The sequence below is a fragment of the Canis lupus genome, chromosome 1, assembly GCF_011100685.1.
Source record: "Canis lupus familiaris isolate Mischka breed German Shepherd chromosome 1, alternate assembly UU_Cfam_GSD_1.0, whole genome shotgun sequence".
NCBI lineage: Eukaryota > Metazoa > Chordata > Mammalia > Carnivora > Canidae > Canis > Canis lupus.
This window is the reverse complement of record NC_049222.1, coordinates 114,655,809-114,670,474: the sequence shown is the minus strand read 5'-3', so window position 1 is coordinate 114,670,474 and position 14,666 is coordinate 114,655,809. Positions and strand designations below refer to the sequence as shown.

At 53.2% G+C, this 14,666-nt stretch overlaps 2 protein-coding genes across 8 annotated transcripts in view; one reads left to right on the top strand and one right to left on the bottom strand.

Annotated features, from left to right (window-relative positions):
* Nucleotides 1-4,084: 4,084 nt before the first annotated feature.
* On the bottom strand, nucleotides 4,085-13,948 carry GMFG (glia maturation factor gamma). 7 transcript variants are annotated; one of them, XM_038528926.1, is made up of 7 exons: nucleotides 13,715-13,948; nucleotides 7,752-7,848; nucleotides 7,585-7,634; nucleotides 6,717-6,766; nucleotides 4,992-5,074; nucleotides 4,449-4,522; nucleotides 4,085-4,267 (listed from the first exon to the last, which is right to left on the bottom strand). In XM_038528926.1, the coding sequence occupies exons 1-7, from the start codon at nucleotides 13,736-13,738 to the stop codon at nucleotides 4,196-4,198; spliced, it is 450 nt and encodes a 149-aa protein (XP_038384854.1). In that variant the 5' UTR covers nucleotides 13,739-13,948; the 3' UTR covers nucleotides 4,085-4,195. The 7 variants fall into 7 exon arrangements, with proteins under 7 accessions (XP_038384854.1, XP_038384856.1, XP_038384857.1 ...); XM_038528928.1 differs by lacking the exon at nucleotides 13,715-13,948 and adding an exon at nucleotides 11,513-11,653; XM_038528929.1 differs by lacking the exon at nucleotides 13,715-13,948 and adding an exon at nucleotides 9,460-9,557.
* SAMD4B (sterile alpha motif domain containing 4B) overlaps nucleotides 12,336-14,666 on the top strand; it is a 42,475-nt gene continuing 40,144 nt past the window's right edge. Inside the window, exon 1 of the mRNA XM_038528921.1 lies at nucleotides 12,336-12,392. The gene's annotated coding sequence lies outside the window, so the exon portion shown is untranslated. The remainder of the gene's footprint in view (nucleotides 12,393-14,666) is intronic.

The window sequence follows — 14,666 nt, the reverse complement described above, 5'->3', positions numbered from 1 at the left end:
CACTCCCCATTAGATGCCCCCTGGGGACATTCACATCCCCCCTCTCTCAATCTCCAGATTCCAACAACTCCACTCCCATCACCACCTCCACCCAGGCACCATCTCCATCTCCCAACCTGGTTCCTGGTGCTCCCTGATGGGGTGTGGAGGTCCTGGGCTGGGAGGATAGAGAGAGAATCATAACAACAGCAAAAGCGGACACGCATCCAGCGTTACTGTGTGCCAGGAATGGTTCTAAGGGCCTGACCCACGATTCCATTTACTCCTTCCAGGAACCAGATAAGGAGGTCCCATCACATCCCTATTTTACAGATGAGGAGGTTAAGTAATTTGCCTCAGGTGACATAGGTAACAAGTGGCAGAGCAGGGTAGAGGTGAAGGGAAAAGAAGGAAAGGGTGGGCCTGGGATGGACAGGAGTGGAAAAAAGGAGATCCGCAAATATGGGGAAGCAAAGTGGCTGAACCCAAACAGGGAGGGCCCCACTCACCTCTTTTTTTTTTTAATAAGATTTTATTTATTTATTCATGAGAGAGACAGAGACAGAGACATAGGCAGAGGGAGAAGCAGGCTCCCCATGGGGAGCCTGACGCCAATTCAATCCCAGGACTCAGGATCACAACCAACCTGAGCTGGAGGCAGATGCTTGACTACTGACCCACCCAATTGCCCTCCTCCCCCACTTCTTGACCTCATCCCTTCCACTCCTGTTTCCCAGCTCCAACCATGACACCTTGCTATTCCCCCACACACCAGCTCAGTTCAGTCCAGCCCCTGGGGTCTTTCTTTGCATTATTTCCCCTTCCCTGGCGATTCTTCCTTTTCATTCAAGTCTTAATTCAAAGGTAATCTTTCCAGAGAGGCTTTCCTTTAACCTCCTAGGTTTACACCTCCACCCCCTACCAATTGTCCTGATGTCTGCAAATGACTCTAAAATCCATAAAAACCAAGATGGGTTGATGGATGGGGATGTGATAAAGCAAGCACAATAAAATGTTGATGATAGAATCTAGGTGGTGGGTATATGGGTGTTCACTGTGTAAAGTTATTTCAACTTCGCTGCATGTTTGAAATTTTTCATAACACATGCCGGGCCGAGGACTCTTCTAGAGACTAGAGGCAACGAAAAGCATCCCCCCCCCCATTTTTATCACATCATCTCATCTTATTTCCTATATTGCACTTATCATGCTTATTAATAATCTTGTCTCTTGGGCAGCCCAGGTGGCTCAGCGGTTTAGTGCCACCTTCAGCCCAGGGTGTGATCCTCGAGACCTGGGATCGAGTCCCATGTTGAGTTCCCTGCATGGAGCCTGCTTCTCCCTCTGCCTGTGTCTCTGCCTGTCTCTCATGAATAAATAATCTTTTAAAAAATAATAATCTTGTCTCTTTATTGTTTGTTTATTGCTTATTCTCTGGTCACTGACATATAAGCCTCCTGAGGGGAGTGGCATGGGCACCAATTTTCTCCAGTGTCCAGAACGGCCAATAGCACCCAGTACGGGCTCAGTAAACACGTGTTCTTGAATGGCTTTCAGAAGAGGGCCTGAGAGCTAGGCCTCCTCCAGACTCACTGCAGAAGCCACACAGAAGTGACACAGAAGCCTGGGGTCACTAGAAGGGAAGGGGGAAACCCCCCAGCAGTTGGAGAATGCCCCCTATGGCCAGGAAATGTGAGTTGGCCTGGAAAAAGGGCAACAGGTGGAAGTTTTCTAAGGTCTTAATTCCCGCCGCAGGCTTACTAATAGAGAGCAGCAAGCATTCTCACACTTCCACAATTAGGCCCCGCCCCAAGCCTAGGCACCACACCCACACCCACACCCACACCCACACCCCCCGTCTCCAAGGCTCTGTCCAAAGCCAGAACCCCAGCCCTTTCTGACCTCAGGATGCCCCTCAGGCCTAGTTCCTACTCCCTTCGCCCCAGCACTTCTCCCTGTACCTTAAACTCCACCCCGAAAGCATCTAGCCTTCCGTCTAGGCACTGGCCCCTCTTGCCTAGTTTAGATCCTCCTTTCTCAGTTCCGCCCTAAATCCCGATTCTTCCTCTCCAAAGCCCTACTTTCCTTGAAGGTTAGCAGAGAGAAGCGCCCCAGGGAAAGCCTAGAGCCTGGATTCAAAAATTAGGCTGGATCTGTCGAAGCCGAGCGAGGTGAAGAAGGTTGGTGCAAAGAGAGGAGGTGGTCCCTAGTTTGCTCGGGGCCCCTTGGAGGAGGGGCCCCAAACCTGGAGCCACGCCCCCACTGGGCCGGCTCTCCATTGGATACTGTATTCTGCTCTGGCCTCTCTGATTGGTCCCTCCGCAATCCCTCTAGCCAAACCTACTCTGCATTGGGCAGTCCCGAGAGCCCCCCTCGCTGATTGGTCCTTGTTTTCCAAACTCCCTGCTCCTGATTGGGCGACTCCTGGTACATGCCTCTTTCTGATTGGACTGTTTGCAATCATGAGCCTGGAGGCTGACAGAATTTCAACTACGTGGGGAGGAGGAGAGGGAGAGGGGAGGAGGACGAAGGTGAGGGGATGAGTCCCCTAAATCCCCTGCCTGACAAGAGTAGCCATTACCACCAGATTAGCCTTGAGTTCAAGTCCTAACTGTGCAAACCACTAGCAGTGGGGGCTTCAGGCAACCAATGGCTTCTGTGGCTCAGTTTGCTCATCTGTAAGTTGGGGATAATGATAACGATCCTCATGGGGTAACTGTAAGGATTAGATGAGTTAACACTTGTGAAGTGCTTGTGGAAATGCCTGGCACCTAGGAAGCCCTCAATCACAGAGTTAACTATTAGTATTAATCTGATCATGTAAGTGCATGACCTTGGACAAGTCCTTTGGCCTCTCTGCGCTCTGCAGGCCGGCGGTTGCTTGACCTCTTAATTGAACGACCCCTCTTATCCCCAGCCTCCCTCTTCTTCCACCCCTCGCTATCAGAGACTGAGGCTGTGATCAGAGGGAGGAGTAGAGATGTGCCTGGCAGAGATGAGGTGGGGAGGGCACCAGGACGGGTGTCAGAGAGGAGCTCAAATCCGGCGCCCCACAAATACCGGAGTGGGGGGGCTTGTGTGTGCGCGATTTCTCTCTGCAAAGGGCTTATCCTGGCATGGGGCAAGGGGGCAAAGGATGGGTAGAGTGGATGGTTTGTTCTGGCCAGGAAAGCTGGGGAGGGGTTGGAGCCGGGCTCATGGACCCTCCCCTCAGGAATGACAGGGCTGGGGGAGGGGCAGCCCAGGCCCAAGGTCATTGTGTCATTGTTACCATGGCAACGAACACCTCTCAACAGGGAACCTGAAAAGGGGTGGAGGGGGGAGCTCCCAGGTCCTTGGATCTGGGGACAGAGAGAGGAACAGAGACCGGGAGGAGAAGCTCAGAGAAAGAGTGATTTATCTCTGTGAAGACCTGCCCATCTCAGAATTCTGTCTGGTACACTGTGAGTGCTCAATAAATGTCCCTCAGACACAAGATAGAGAACCTGAGAGAGTCAAAAGCCCAGAGATGCCAGAAGAAAGAAGAATCTCTGGGGTGGGGCGGGCAGGGTGTCCCTTTCCTGCCCTTCAACCTCATTCCCCTCAGGGGTCCACTGAGAGCCCAGGATCCTCTCACCTTCCCCAGCCTTGGGCCCTCAGTCCTCCCTAACCACACAAACCACCCACCCCAGCAACTCCCTTATGCAATTATGTTTGATCCTTCAAATTCTTCCTACCTGGGGGCTCACTGAGAACAGTTTTCAGTGCCAGCTAACGCCTGCTAGTTCCTAGAGCTGGGGTGGGGAGTGGGGAGGAGGGGAAACAGGTGCTCTATCTCCTTCACTCTCAGGAACCCAGGTGTCTTTATTCCCCTCGGAGTGGCCTCCTCCGGAGCTCAATATTCCCCAATTCCTCCAGGAAACCCAGCCCCCTCCCCCACCTCCCACCAACTCCTCCCCAGGAAACCCTACAGGCCCCTCGCCTTCTTTCCGAGAAACAGGTATCCCCCTCCCTTTCCTCCTGGGACTCAGCGGGCATCCATTTGGTCTGCCTGCCCTCTGCTGGCCGAAGGCCGGTACTGCAGGGACTGCCGGCTAGCGCTCACAACTAGATACAGAACCAGAGCTGAGAGTGTTCCTGCATTTTAATTTCCTTAGGGTCTCAGAGTTCCAGTTCTTGGGGTCCCAGTCCCCAGTTTCTTCAGGGACATCAGGAATTCCGTTCCCCAGCCCAGAGGTCAACGAAAGAAGGACAACTTCTCTTGGAGCCAGGCCTCGGTGAGGTCTTCTGTGGTGCGGATTTCAAACACCTGGGCAAGGAGAGGCCTCTGCATTAAGATCCCACTCAGGAACTGAAGGAGTGAGCTCTAGCTCCCTCCTCCCCTCAGAACGGGTGCCCAGACCCTCAGCCCATCCTCCTTCAGACCCACAAGCCCAGACTTTCCCCCTCCTCGTCCCTAGCACTGGGGAGCCTCAGCCCCAGGCCCAGACCTTTGTGAGCTCTGCAGTCTGCACCAGTCTATTCTTACTCCCTGCATACATCATCTGCTGTTCAGGCTTGCAACCTGTGTGGAGAAGAGAAAAGAGCATAATTGGGGGACCCTGGTTATCACTAAGGCCCTAGTAATGTCATGCAGGCCTTTAAGTTTTCCGAGGGTCCTGGGAGTTGTTCTAAGGTGTTCTCTTGAAGCTATACCCAGATTCTGGGGGCTTTGTTTGGGGGGCTTGTTATTCTGAGGGTCCCTAGAGATGGCTGAGAGGCCACACAGGAGTTAGATTCTAAGTAAAAGGGAGGGGTTAACTTGCTTATACACCTTGGGACTAAGGAGGACCTGTGGGCTCTTAAGAAATCTGAACCCCTGCCTCCACCCCACTACCCTCCCAGCACTCACACCACACACACACACACACCATGTGCCATACACTCACACAGTCACCAGTCACACACACCTGCACCCACGTATATGTTCTCACACACCCCACGCACAGACTCTCAGACCCTCTTGTGGGGACAGGTAGAGAGCTGTGCCTCACCCACAGGACTGGAGAAGATAAAGCATAGAGGGTAGGACACTCGACCATCCTCGTGCACATACTTGTAGCTGTAAACCACGAACCTGCACCAGTGAAAGGGAATTCAAATTCAGTACTTTTGCCTGGAGCCCGAGGCCCAATACCCATTACCTGAGTTCACAATCTTGAAATCTTGCCTGAGTCTAAGAAGCTAAGGTTAACAAATGAAACCCAGGATACTGGCCTCAAAATGATGAAAAATAATAATCACAGGTGCCTGTTTGATTCATAATAACCCTCTGACATAAGTGCCCTTATTATCCCCATACTACAGATGGGAAAACAGAGGCCCAGAGTCACTTAGCCAAGGTTCTGTGGATAGAGGGAAGATTTTAGCCCAGGGAATTCAGTGCCAGACTGTAGGGGCTCAAGCACCATGCTGAGCTCTAGACCTCTGGCCTGAGACCAGAGCTGGCTCTACAATTTGCCAAGCCCAGTGCAAAATGAAAACGTGGGGCCTCGTGTTCAAAAGGCAAGAGAAGAGCTGTTCCCTTTCCTCTGCAGTCTCCAGACTGGTCGTGGTCTTACTAAATTTGCTACTTGTCCTTCTAAAGGAGGGACCACGTGGGAGCTGAAGGAGGCTCCAAGTCCCCAGCACAGGCTCCACTATCCCATCAGACTTGACACAAAACACAAATTCAAAGATTAAACTATTTTAAGGGGGATCCCTGGGTGGCTCAGCGGTTTGGCACCTGCCTTTGGCCCAGGGCGCGATCCTGGAGTCCCGGGATCAAGTCCCACGTCAGGCTTCCAGCATGGAGCCTGCTTCTCCCTCCTCCTTTGTCTCTGCCTTTCTCTCTCTCTATGTCTATCATAAATAAATAAATAAATCTTTAAAAAAACTATTTAAAAAAAATCCAGATGGCAGGCAGCTGCAGAGCAGTAAGCCCTGTGTTCGAGACTCCCTTCTGTGTACAGGGCCCAGTGTGACCACACTTGTCAGACAGCTGGGGAGCTGATCCCAGCTGAGATCTAGAGCCTGAGAGTGAGGGTCAAAATCCTGGGGAGCCCAAAATTCACCCCAGTGGCGATGAAAAATCTACACAGACTAGATTTCATAGGCGTGTCAAAGAGCACCTCCTACAGAAAGCACCAGACTTAGGTGGCTTCACACAGAATTCTCCCCAATCGTTAAAGGTCAAGTGACTCCTCTGCTACCCAGAGATTCTCAAGCATTGAAATGAGGAAAATTTCATTTTTTGTTTAATGAAGTAAGTGCAATCATGAGACCAAAACCCAACACAGTTTGTACAAAAAAAAAAAAAAAGAGCAAGGTCTAATATCATATGTGACTATCAGTGTAAGATTCTGCAATAAAGGGACGCCTGGGTGGCTCAGTGTTGAGCGTCTGCCTTTGGCTCAGATTGTGATCCCGGAGTCCTGGGATCGAGTCCCATATCAGGCTCCCTATAGGGAGGGAGAGGGAGGCAGAAGGAGACATAGGCTTCTCCCTCTGCCCGTGTCTCTGTCTATGTGTCTTTCATGAATAAATAAATAAAATGTAAAAAAAAAAAAAATTCTGCAATATTAGTATACAAACAAAAAGTCCTAGGGTGTGAATTCATGGCCTCAATCCCAGATCAGAGCCTGTTATTAAGGCTGGAATCTGAAGGGTCCCTCAGTCTGTTCCTTCGTCACCACCCCCTCTCCCAGGCCTGACCCTCCCCCTTCCTTCCCCCAGGGTACCTGGGCTGTCTCTCTGGCAACTCTGTTTTTAGTTCCTCTGGAGAAATGTTCTGGGGGGGGGGGCGGGGAGAAAAGACTCATTAAGTCAGCACAAACCAGTGCCGAGGCACTGGTTCAAGAAACACCCATAGATCAACTCATTGACTTCTCCCACAATTCTGTGAGGTAGCTTCTATTCTTATCCCCCCCTTTACAGGTGAGCAAACCGAGGCCCAGACTTGTTAAGATGCTTGGCCAAGGTGGCAGATAGTGAGCAGTACGATCCAGATTTGAATCTGGATTCAAATCATAACCATTTTGCTGCACTGCCTTTCGGAGGACCTGAGAGAGCCCAGCTCCTAGCCAATCCCCCTTGCCTGTCAAACATCCCCAGCCTCAGCCTCCATGGGCCACCCCCACCCCCACCTCAATCCTTACAACATTATAAAGTAACTCTTATTATCCCTGTGGGACTGATAAAGACATCAAGGTGAGAAAAGGTGAGGTCTACCCTTTTAGGAAGGATTCCTGCTAGGCTTTTGACTTATCAGGAAACTTTCATTTTGGTGCCAATAAAATACCGTCGTTGTCATCACTGTCATCATTTCATCAAGCATATTCTAGGTGCCAGGCCCTCTTCTAAACCCATTACAAGAATTAAAGCATTGAATCCATAGTCAACCCAAAGGGTTCCAGTACCCTCGTTTCAAAGATGAGGAAACAGAGACCCATGCAGATGGTGTCTCTTGCCTAGAGTCACAGCTGAGCTGGGATCTGCCCTCCAGGCCTTTCTGGCCCCCAATGCCAGGCTCCTGGCATCTTCCAGCCCTCTGGTTCTCCCAGGCCCACCCTGCACTTCTTGGAGGTCCTGTCCATCCCAGACCCTCACCTGAAATTCTTCCTCGAGCACCACCATCTGCCGGTCTTTATCCACCTTCACTGGAAACAGATGGCACATAGGGGTTAGACGCCCCTCCCATCCACTGATGACACTAGCCCAGACTTCCTTGTCCCCACCCTCTCTACCATCCTTCCAGGGGAGGAGATGACACTCACTTATTATGGCCGCATTGTCCGTCTCTTTTCTGAAGCGAAATTTTCTCAGCTTTTCCTTTAGCTCTGGGTCCACCTCGCACACCACCAGGGAATCGGACTGCCAGAGAAGCCCAGGAAGAGCTGAGCTGGCCTGCTCTCGGCCCCCGCCCCTTCCCCAAACCTCAGTTTCTCCATCTACTACTAACGAGGTGGGCCCTGACAGCTCATGGGACACCTCTGGGGACATTAGGCGGCACCTTTCCTTGGGGCAGTTGCCGCCCCTTACCAGCGCACACGCCCCAGTTGGGGCTGCCCAGTAGAGGCTGGGTTCCAGCCCTCTAGGCAGGTGCCCTTGGGAAGCACTCAAGGAGACCCTGGGGATTTGCTTGCTCTGGCGCTAAACCCGGAACCAGCATCTCTCTTCCCCCAGCCAGCCCTTTGCCGCAGTTGGGGTCACCCTCCCAGCCCCTGACCATCCCACAGCCTGACCTTCACCCCTGCACTCTCTCAGACCCAGGCCCAGCCCCGCCCCAGCCCCCAGCCCTTCCCATACAACCCCTGGCCCCCTGACCATGACTTTTCAGTCCACAGGCCTCTTCTTTTTCAGTTCCGCTGTCTTCTAGAGGTGGGGACCAGGGCTTCAGGGGGCGGGGTGTGGGGCAGGGGAAAGGTTTCATCCAACACCACATCCTGTTTATGCCCATTCTGGGACAACTGTCTCAGAGAGCTCCTCCCCTTCCTTCCTTCCCCTCATCTGCCAGGACCTCCCAGCTTTGCAATCACTCAGACCGGGGTTCGAATGCCGCCTTGCTGTGTGACCCCAGCTAAGTAACCTCACCCCTCTGATTCAAGATCCTTGTGAGGATTAAAGAGCTTCACACACCTCCTAGCATGGTGGACATGCTCAATACATAGTAGGTAACAATGAGCTCTTTAGCTCCTCCCCTCCTCCAGGAAGCTTTCCTGGATTGTCCCCCTCTGGAATATTTTAATTCCAGAGTAGAAAAGGGGAGCTTAGGGATGTTTGGTAGGCAAACTGCCACCTGGATTCCACAGTGCCCAGGTAATGGTGACTGATTCAACCCCAGGGGCCTAGTAATGGGCTCTACAATGATGGTGTCCAATTCTGTCAGACCAGTACCCTCTTTTTTATTAAGTGCATTTGTGTTGCTCCCTTTCCAATCATGAAATGAAATTCCTAGATAACGTAACCTTATTAGACATATATTCCACCCCCCGCCCAAATCAACACAACATCCTGTCATATAAAGGAGAAATAAAAGGGAAGTCATTTACGGGAAGACTCCATGAACTTCAGTGAGAAAATATAAGCCAACAAAAGAGATTCTTCACAGGGCCCAGCCCCATAATGGGTGGCCCACTGTGCTGGCTCCGCGGGTGGCAGTGATCAAGACTTCCTGAACCCCCTCCCTGGGCACCGTCCCACCCCGTCCCACCTACTGATGGGCGTCACTGGAGCTATTCTCCCTCTCCCTGCATCATCAGTGTTCCCATCCCTACTAGGTCTTTCCTCTCAGCCCGCACGCGGGGGTGTCTTCCTTCTTAAAAACTAAGAACTCTGTCCAGCACTGCCCATTCATTTCCTTCCCTTTTCAGCAAAACTTCTCGAAAGAATGGTCTACACTTGCTGCCTCCAAGGTCTCCTCCTGATTTCCTCTTCAGCTCCCTCCCAGCAGATTGTCACTCCTGTTCCCATCCCCTGACATACCCTTGCCGGGGCCACCGATGACCTCTCTGGTGTTGGACCTAAGGGTCAATTCTCAGTCTTCATCAGCCGTGCCCTGTCAGCTGTGTGTGACACCGCCCAACACTCTCTGGGCCCTGAAGAAATACTTTCTTCACTTGGTTTTCAGGACAACACCGTGACCTGGTTTTCCTCCGAATGTTCTAGCCGTTCCTTTTTGGCCTCTCTTGCTGATTCTTCCTTTTTACGGTGGGGTGTCCCAGGGTTCAGTCCTTTGTCTCCTTCTCTTTTTCACCTACCACCCTCTCCTCCTGATCTCATTCAGTTTCTTGGCTTCCAAAGGGGATATCCTAATTCTTTTTCCAGCCTGGCCCTCTTCCCAAACTCTGGACTCCTATATCCAGCTGCCAACCTGACATCTCCACCTGGATGTCTATCATCCTTAACCTATCTCATTCCTCTCCTCGTACATCAGAATTTGTCAGTTCAGAACTTGGAAATGTAACCAGAACCTGCCCACTCCCCCCCCTCCATGGCCCATAGCCCGGTTCTATCCACCTTCATCTCCCCTGAACTCTCCCAGCAACCTCCTCACTGTCCCCCTGCTCCCCATCCCACACTCTGTTCTTCGTAAGACTGCCAGAGGAAGACAATACACCTCTTCTCTCAAAACCCTCCTAAGCCTTCCAGGTACGTTATTTGGGTAAAAGCTAGAGTCCTTACAGTGGCCATTATCTGCCAACACCCATCCTCCATTTCCACTTGGACCTTGTCTTCTACTGCCCTCTTCTTTGCCCACTCCTTCCCAGCCATGTTATTCCTCTTTGTGGTTCTGTGAATAATCCTCCCCCTGGCCCTTTGCACTTGCTGGTCCCTCTTTCTGGAACCCTCTTTCCCTATGGTTTACCCCTTCATTTCTTCAGATTTCTGCTCAAATCTCACCTGACCCAAGATGCCTTTCCTCACCTAAAATAGTGCTGACCCCATCACTCCACCCTCTCAGCTTGCTTTATTTATCCCCATAGTACTTATCACCAAGTCACATCGTATTTTTTTTTTAATTTATTGTGTCCCCTCAACCAGAATGTAAGCTTCAGGTATGAATGTAAGCTTTGTTCCGTTATCGAATTTCTAGAATCTTGAATGGCACCCGACATGTATCGGGTACTTGAGTATCCTTGAGTGAATAAACGAACCAGGATCTCTCGAGCACAACTACTCTGCATGCTGTGAAAGCTTTTGCTTAGATGTTGGGGCTAGTGGATGGGGTTTGTGATATCGCCCACCCTGGCTTGAAGTGCATCTTCCTGACTGGCTGCCCCTTCTCAATCTTGGAGAGACTGTCGATTCCTTTGCTCATATTTTAGAGGTCCCCCTTTCTTAGGATTCTGTTGAGTCCTCATCTCCATTCATCCTTCATGTCTTCCTTACGTTAGCTCACTAACACCCACAGCTCCAATTACCATCTTTGATGATCCTCAAATCTTGGTTTCCAGCTCCAATTTCTCTCTTAAACCCCAGACCCAGCACTGCGCAGCCTCCTGGCCCCCGCTGCTGGGTGGCCCACATGGGGACCTAGCGTCTTCCAAACAAACCTGCTTCTCCTCTGGGTCTCCTCTTCAGGGAGGCACCCCCAAACCCCAGTCAGGGGCCTTGTCTAGGATTTCACCCTCTCTGCCCGCTCTGCAGCCAGCCAGTCCCAGGGCAGGTTCACTCGGCCTCCTGGGAGTCCCTCTTGTCCTCCCTCCTCCCTGTCCCACAGTCCCACCCAGGTGCAAAAGCCTCTGTCCCACCCCAACTGCCTTCCCGAACTGAAGGCCCCCAGTTTTACTCCCTCCAATCTCTGCTCCATAGGAAAGCCAGAGCCATCTTTCCAAATCCCCAACTCACCATGACTCTCCCTGGCTTGAAGCCCCTCCCTGGCTCCCTAGTGTCCTCAAGACAAGCCCAAACTCCCTCAAGTGGCCAAACATCTGGCCACAGCTCATCTCCCACCACTCCTGGCCTGGGACTCTACACTCCGTCTACCCCGATCGCATTTTCTTTGAGTTCCTCTAACAGGTCATGTCTCTGTCACCTTCTGCGTGAGGGCCCCCGCTCCGCTTAGTCACCAGATCCAGGGTAGTTTGTGGCATGAACAGACTACAATAGTCAAAGCAACAACTCCCATTTGTGGACGGCCTCCATTGCGCCAAGCGCTTTCTAGGCATCGTCTCAGTCCCATTCCACTTGAGAGACGAAGCAACAGGCTCAGGGAGGGCTGCGGTGGTAAAGCTGAGACTCCAGAAGCCTGCGTGCCAACCCCTCACCTGGCCACCGGGCCGGCGGGGCCCAGGCCTTAGGCGGGGCGTTCAGGAGGGGCGGGGAGGCCGGCCTTGAACACCAGATTCAGGAATTGTGACCTAGCTCACGGCCGCCGGGGTAGACGCGCCCGAGACTGCCCCCTGCGGGCCGGGAGGACCAATCCCCGGCTCCGCCGCGCCCGTTGCCCATGGCAACGCCGCGCGCGCCCCGCCCCCTCCCCGCCCGCCGGCCCCGAGGCTCCGGCGGGGCCGACTGCCTGTCAGCCCCGCGGCCAACCAATCCTACCGCGCAGGGGGCGGGCCTCTTGGGCCTCGCTCAACCCTCCGCGCTCCCCTCTCCGCCTGGACCCCGCCTTTCTCCGCGCACACCTCCCGCCCTTCGGGCTGCCCTCGCCGCCCGTTGGCGGGCGCGCCGTTCGTCACCGCGGCGTGAGCTAATGCCGGCGCGCGGCGGCCCCGGCGGGGCGGGGCCAGGGGCGGTGACGCACGGCGCGGTGACGCAGCGCGACGGCGGCGGCGGCGGCGGCGGCGGTGGTCGGTGCGGGAGGAGGGAGGGGAGCTCGCGGGCCGGAGAGGGGGCGACGGCGGCGGCGGGGGCCTGAGGAGGCCCGAGCGGCGGCGGCGGCGGCGGCGGCGGAGGCCGAGGCCGAGGCGGTGAGTCGCGGGCAGGGCCGGGCGGCGGCGGCGGGGCGGCGGCGGGTCGGGGCGCGCGGGGCTCACCTCAGGGCGCCCCAGGCCGCGCGGGCGGCCCCGCCCCCTCAGGGACCCCGAGCCGCGGGTCGCGGCGAGCGCGGGCCTTGGGGGTCCCGGCCCTCAGGAGAATCCCCCACCCCCGACCCCCGAGTCGCCCGCCCAGGCCGCCTGGGAAGCTTCCCTCCGAAACCCTCACACCCTGGGGACCGTGAGGGGCCGGACCGGGGGACCTTCCCTGTGACCCCTCCTTCCCCCGCGCAGCTCTGCCTCAGACATCTCCCTGGAGGGCGTTCCCGCAGCCCCCCAAAACCCGCCCTAGAGCCCCCTGAAAACCCCCACCCCTCCTGCGGTCCGAAATCTTTCCGAGAGACCCCCCCCCCTTGCGTTCCCACAATCTTGTCCAGACGCCGGCTTAGGTCTCTGGAAATCTTCCTCAGAGAACCCCTCCTCTGGCCCCAGATCCCCCATCCTCCTCCTCCGTCCAGAAATATTCCCCGGAGGCCACTCCTCATCTATTCCAACAATGTGTGTCATATCTCCTCCCGGAGCTTCCCTCATAAGCCCTAAAAATCTCCTGCAGTCTCCCTGAGATCCCCTCCAGACCCTGCACATTCCAGAAATCTCCCCCAGAGATCTATTTCGCATATCCCCACAATCTTTCCGCGTCTTCTTTCTCATAGGTCCCAAGAATTTTCCCTCCCACCCACCTCTATACCAGAAATCGCCTGGGAGATCCACTCATGGCCCCCAAATCCTTGAGCCCCCTCCCCACCACCATGTCCTTTGGAATATCCCTGGTATGCCCTGAAAGTCTTCCTCAGAGACTCTCTGAAATGTCCTCACATCTCCAAAATTCACCTAGAGGACCCCCGCTCCCAACGCACGAGCCATCTCTGCACACACTCCCCCTTCACAGAGTCATTCCTTAGGAACCTTCTACAGATCCTTCTCAAAGACTTCAGGTTCCCCAAGTCTCACCAGCCTGAAATGCCCTAGAGATCACCCTCACCCCAAAAATCTTCCCCAACACCACCTTCACTTATCCCAAATATCCAAAGATTCGTTGGAAGTCTCTGGAGAACTCTTATCCAATATACCGAAAGCCTTTTCCACAACCCGTGTTATATATCTCAATTCTTTCCTAGTAACCTACACATTTTCCACGGATTCTTTCAGGATTCCAAAAAGGCCCCCTGTAGTTTCTGATATTTTCCAGAATCCTCTTTAGATACCTTTGAAAATCCCCCTTTCTAGACTGACTTTTAGTTGAAGTTTCGAAATACCTTAAACCTTAAGATCCTCTTCATGACCTCTGTGAGATGCAGTTTTTCCAAAGAGCTCCTCACATCTTCTCAGAGACCTCAGCAACCCCTCAAGCCCTCCTGGGATAGGCCCTTGAAATCTCAGAGACCCATCCAACACCCCCCAGAACCCACTGAATCGTTGCTCGGAGACCTCCTGCCTTCCTAAGACACTTGTACAAGAAATTTCTGTACTCTTCCTTACAGGTTCCCTCAAGTCCTCTAGAACCCCCTGCTCATACAGTCTTTCCTCACAATAACTGAGTTCCGGCTATTAAAAAGTCCCAGAATTCTTTCTGAAAAACCTTCTACCCTGACATTCCCACATTCCACTTGGAAGACCCTCCTTTCCCATACAATACCCTTTTGAAAACTTTACTCAGAGGTTTCTTCTCAAAGGACCTCTGCCATCCTGCTCCGTTACATCCAAGATCTCTCTCAGGAGATCACATCTCCCCCAGACACCTTTTAGAGAATTTCCTTCAAAATTGTCCTGCATCAACAACCTTTCTGAGATTCCTTCAGAACATTCCCTCATTCCTGCCTGTGACATCTACATCCATTCAGGACCCTATCAGATTTACCCCTTTTAGGGTCCCTATTTACATCCTCTCACCACCTCCATTTTCTTTCCTTTGAAATCAACTTAGAGATCTTCTCAGTTCTGAGCCTCCTTACCCCCATTGTCCCTTCAGAGGCCCCCAGGATCTTCCACGCTTCCCTTTCCTACCCAAAAGCCTCCACTGTTGCCTTTTAATAAAAAGATCCTCAACAGATAGCCTCATCTCTTGAAATCTCACCTCTCAGGGATCTCTCAGGCCATTTTTCATAGGTTTCATCCTCAGACTCTTCCTCCTTTGGAGATTGAGAGACCCTTAATGCCCTCCTTAGAGATTTCTTAAGGACTTCCTCCGTTTTCCTTTTAGCAGCCCTT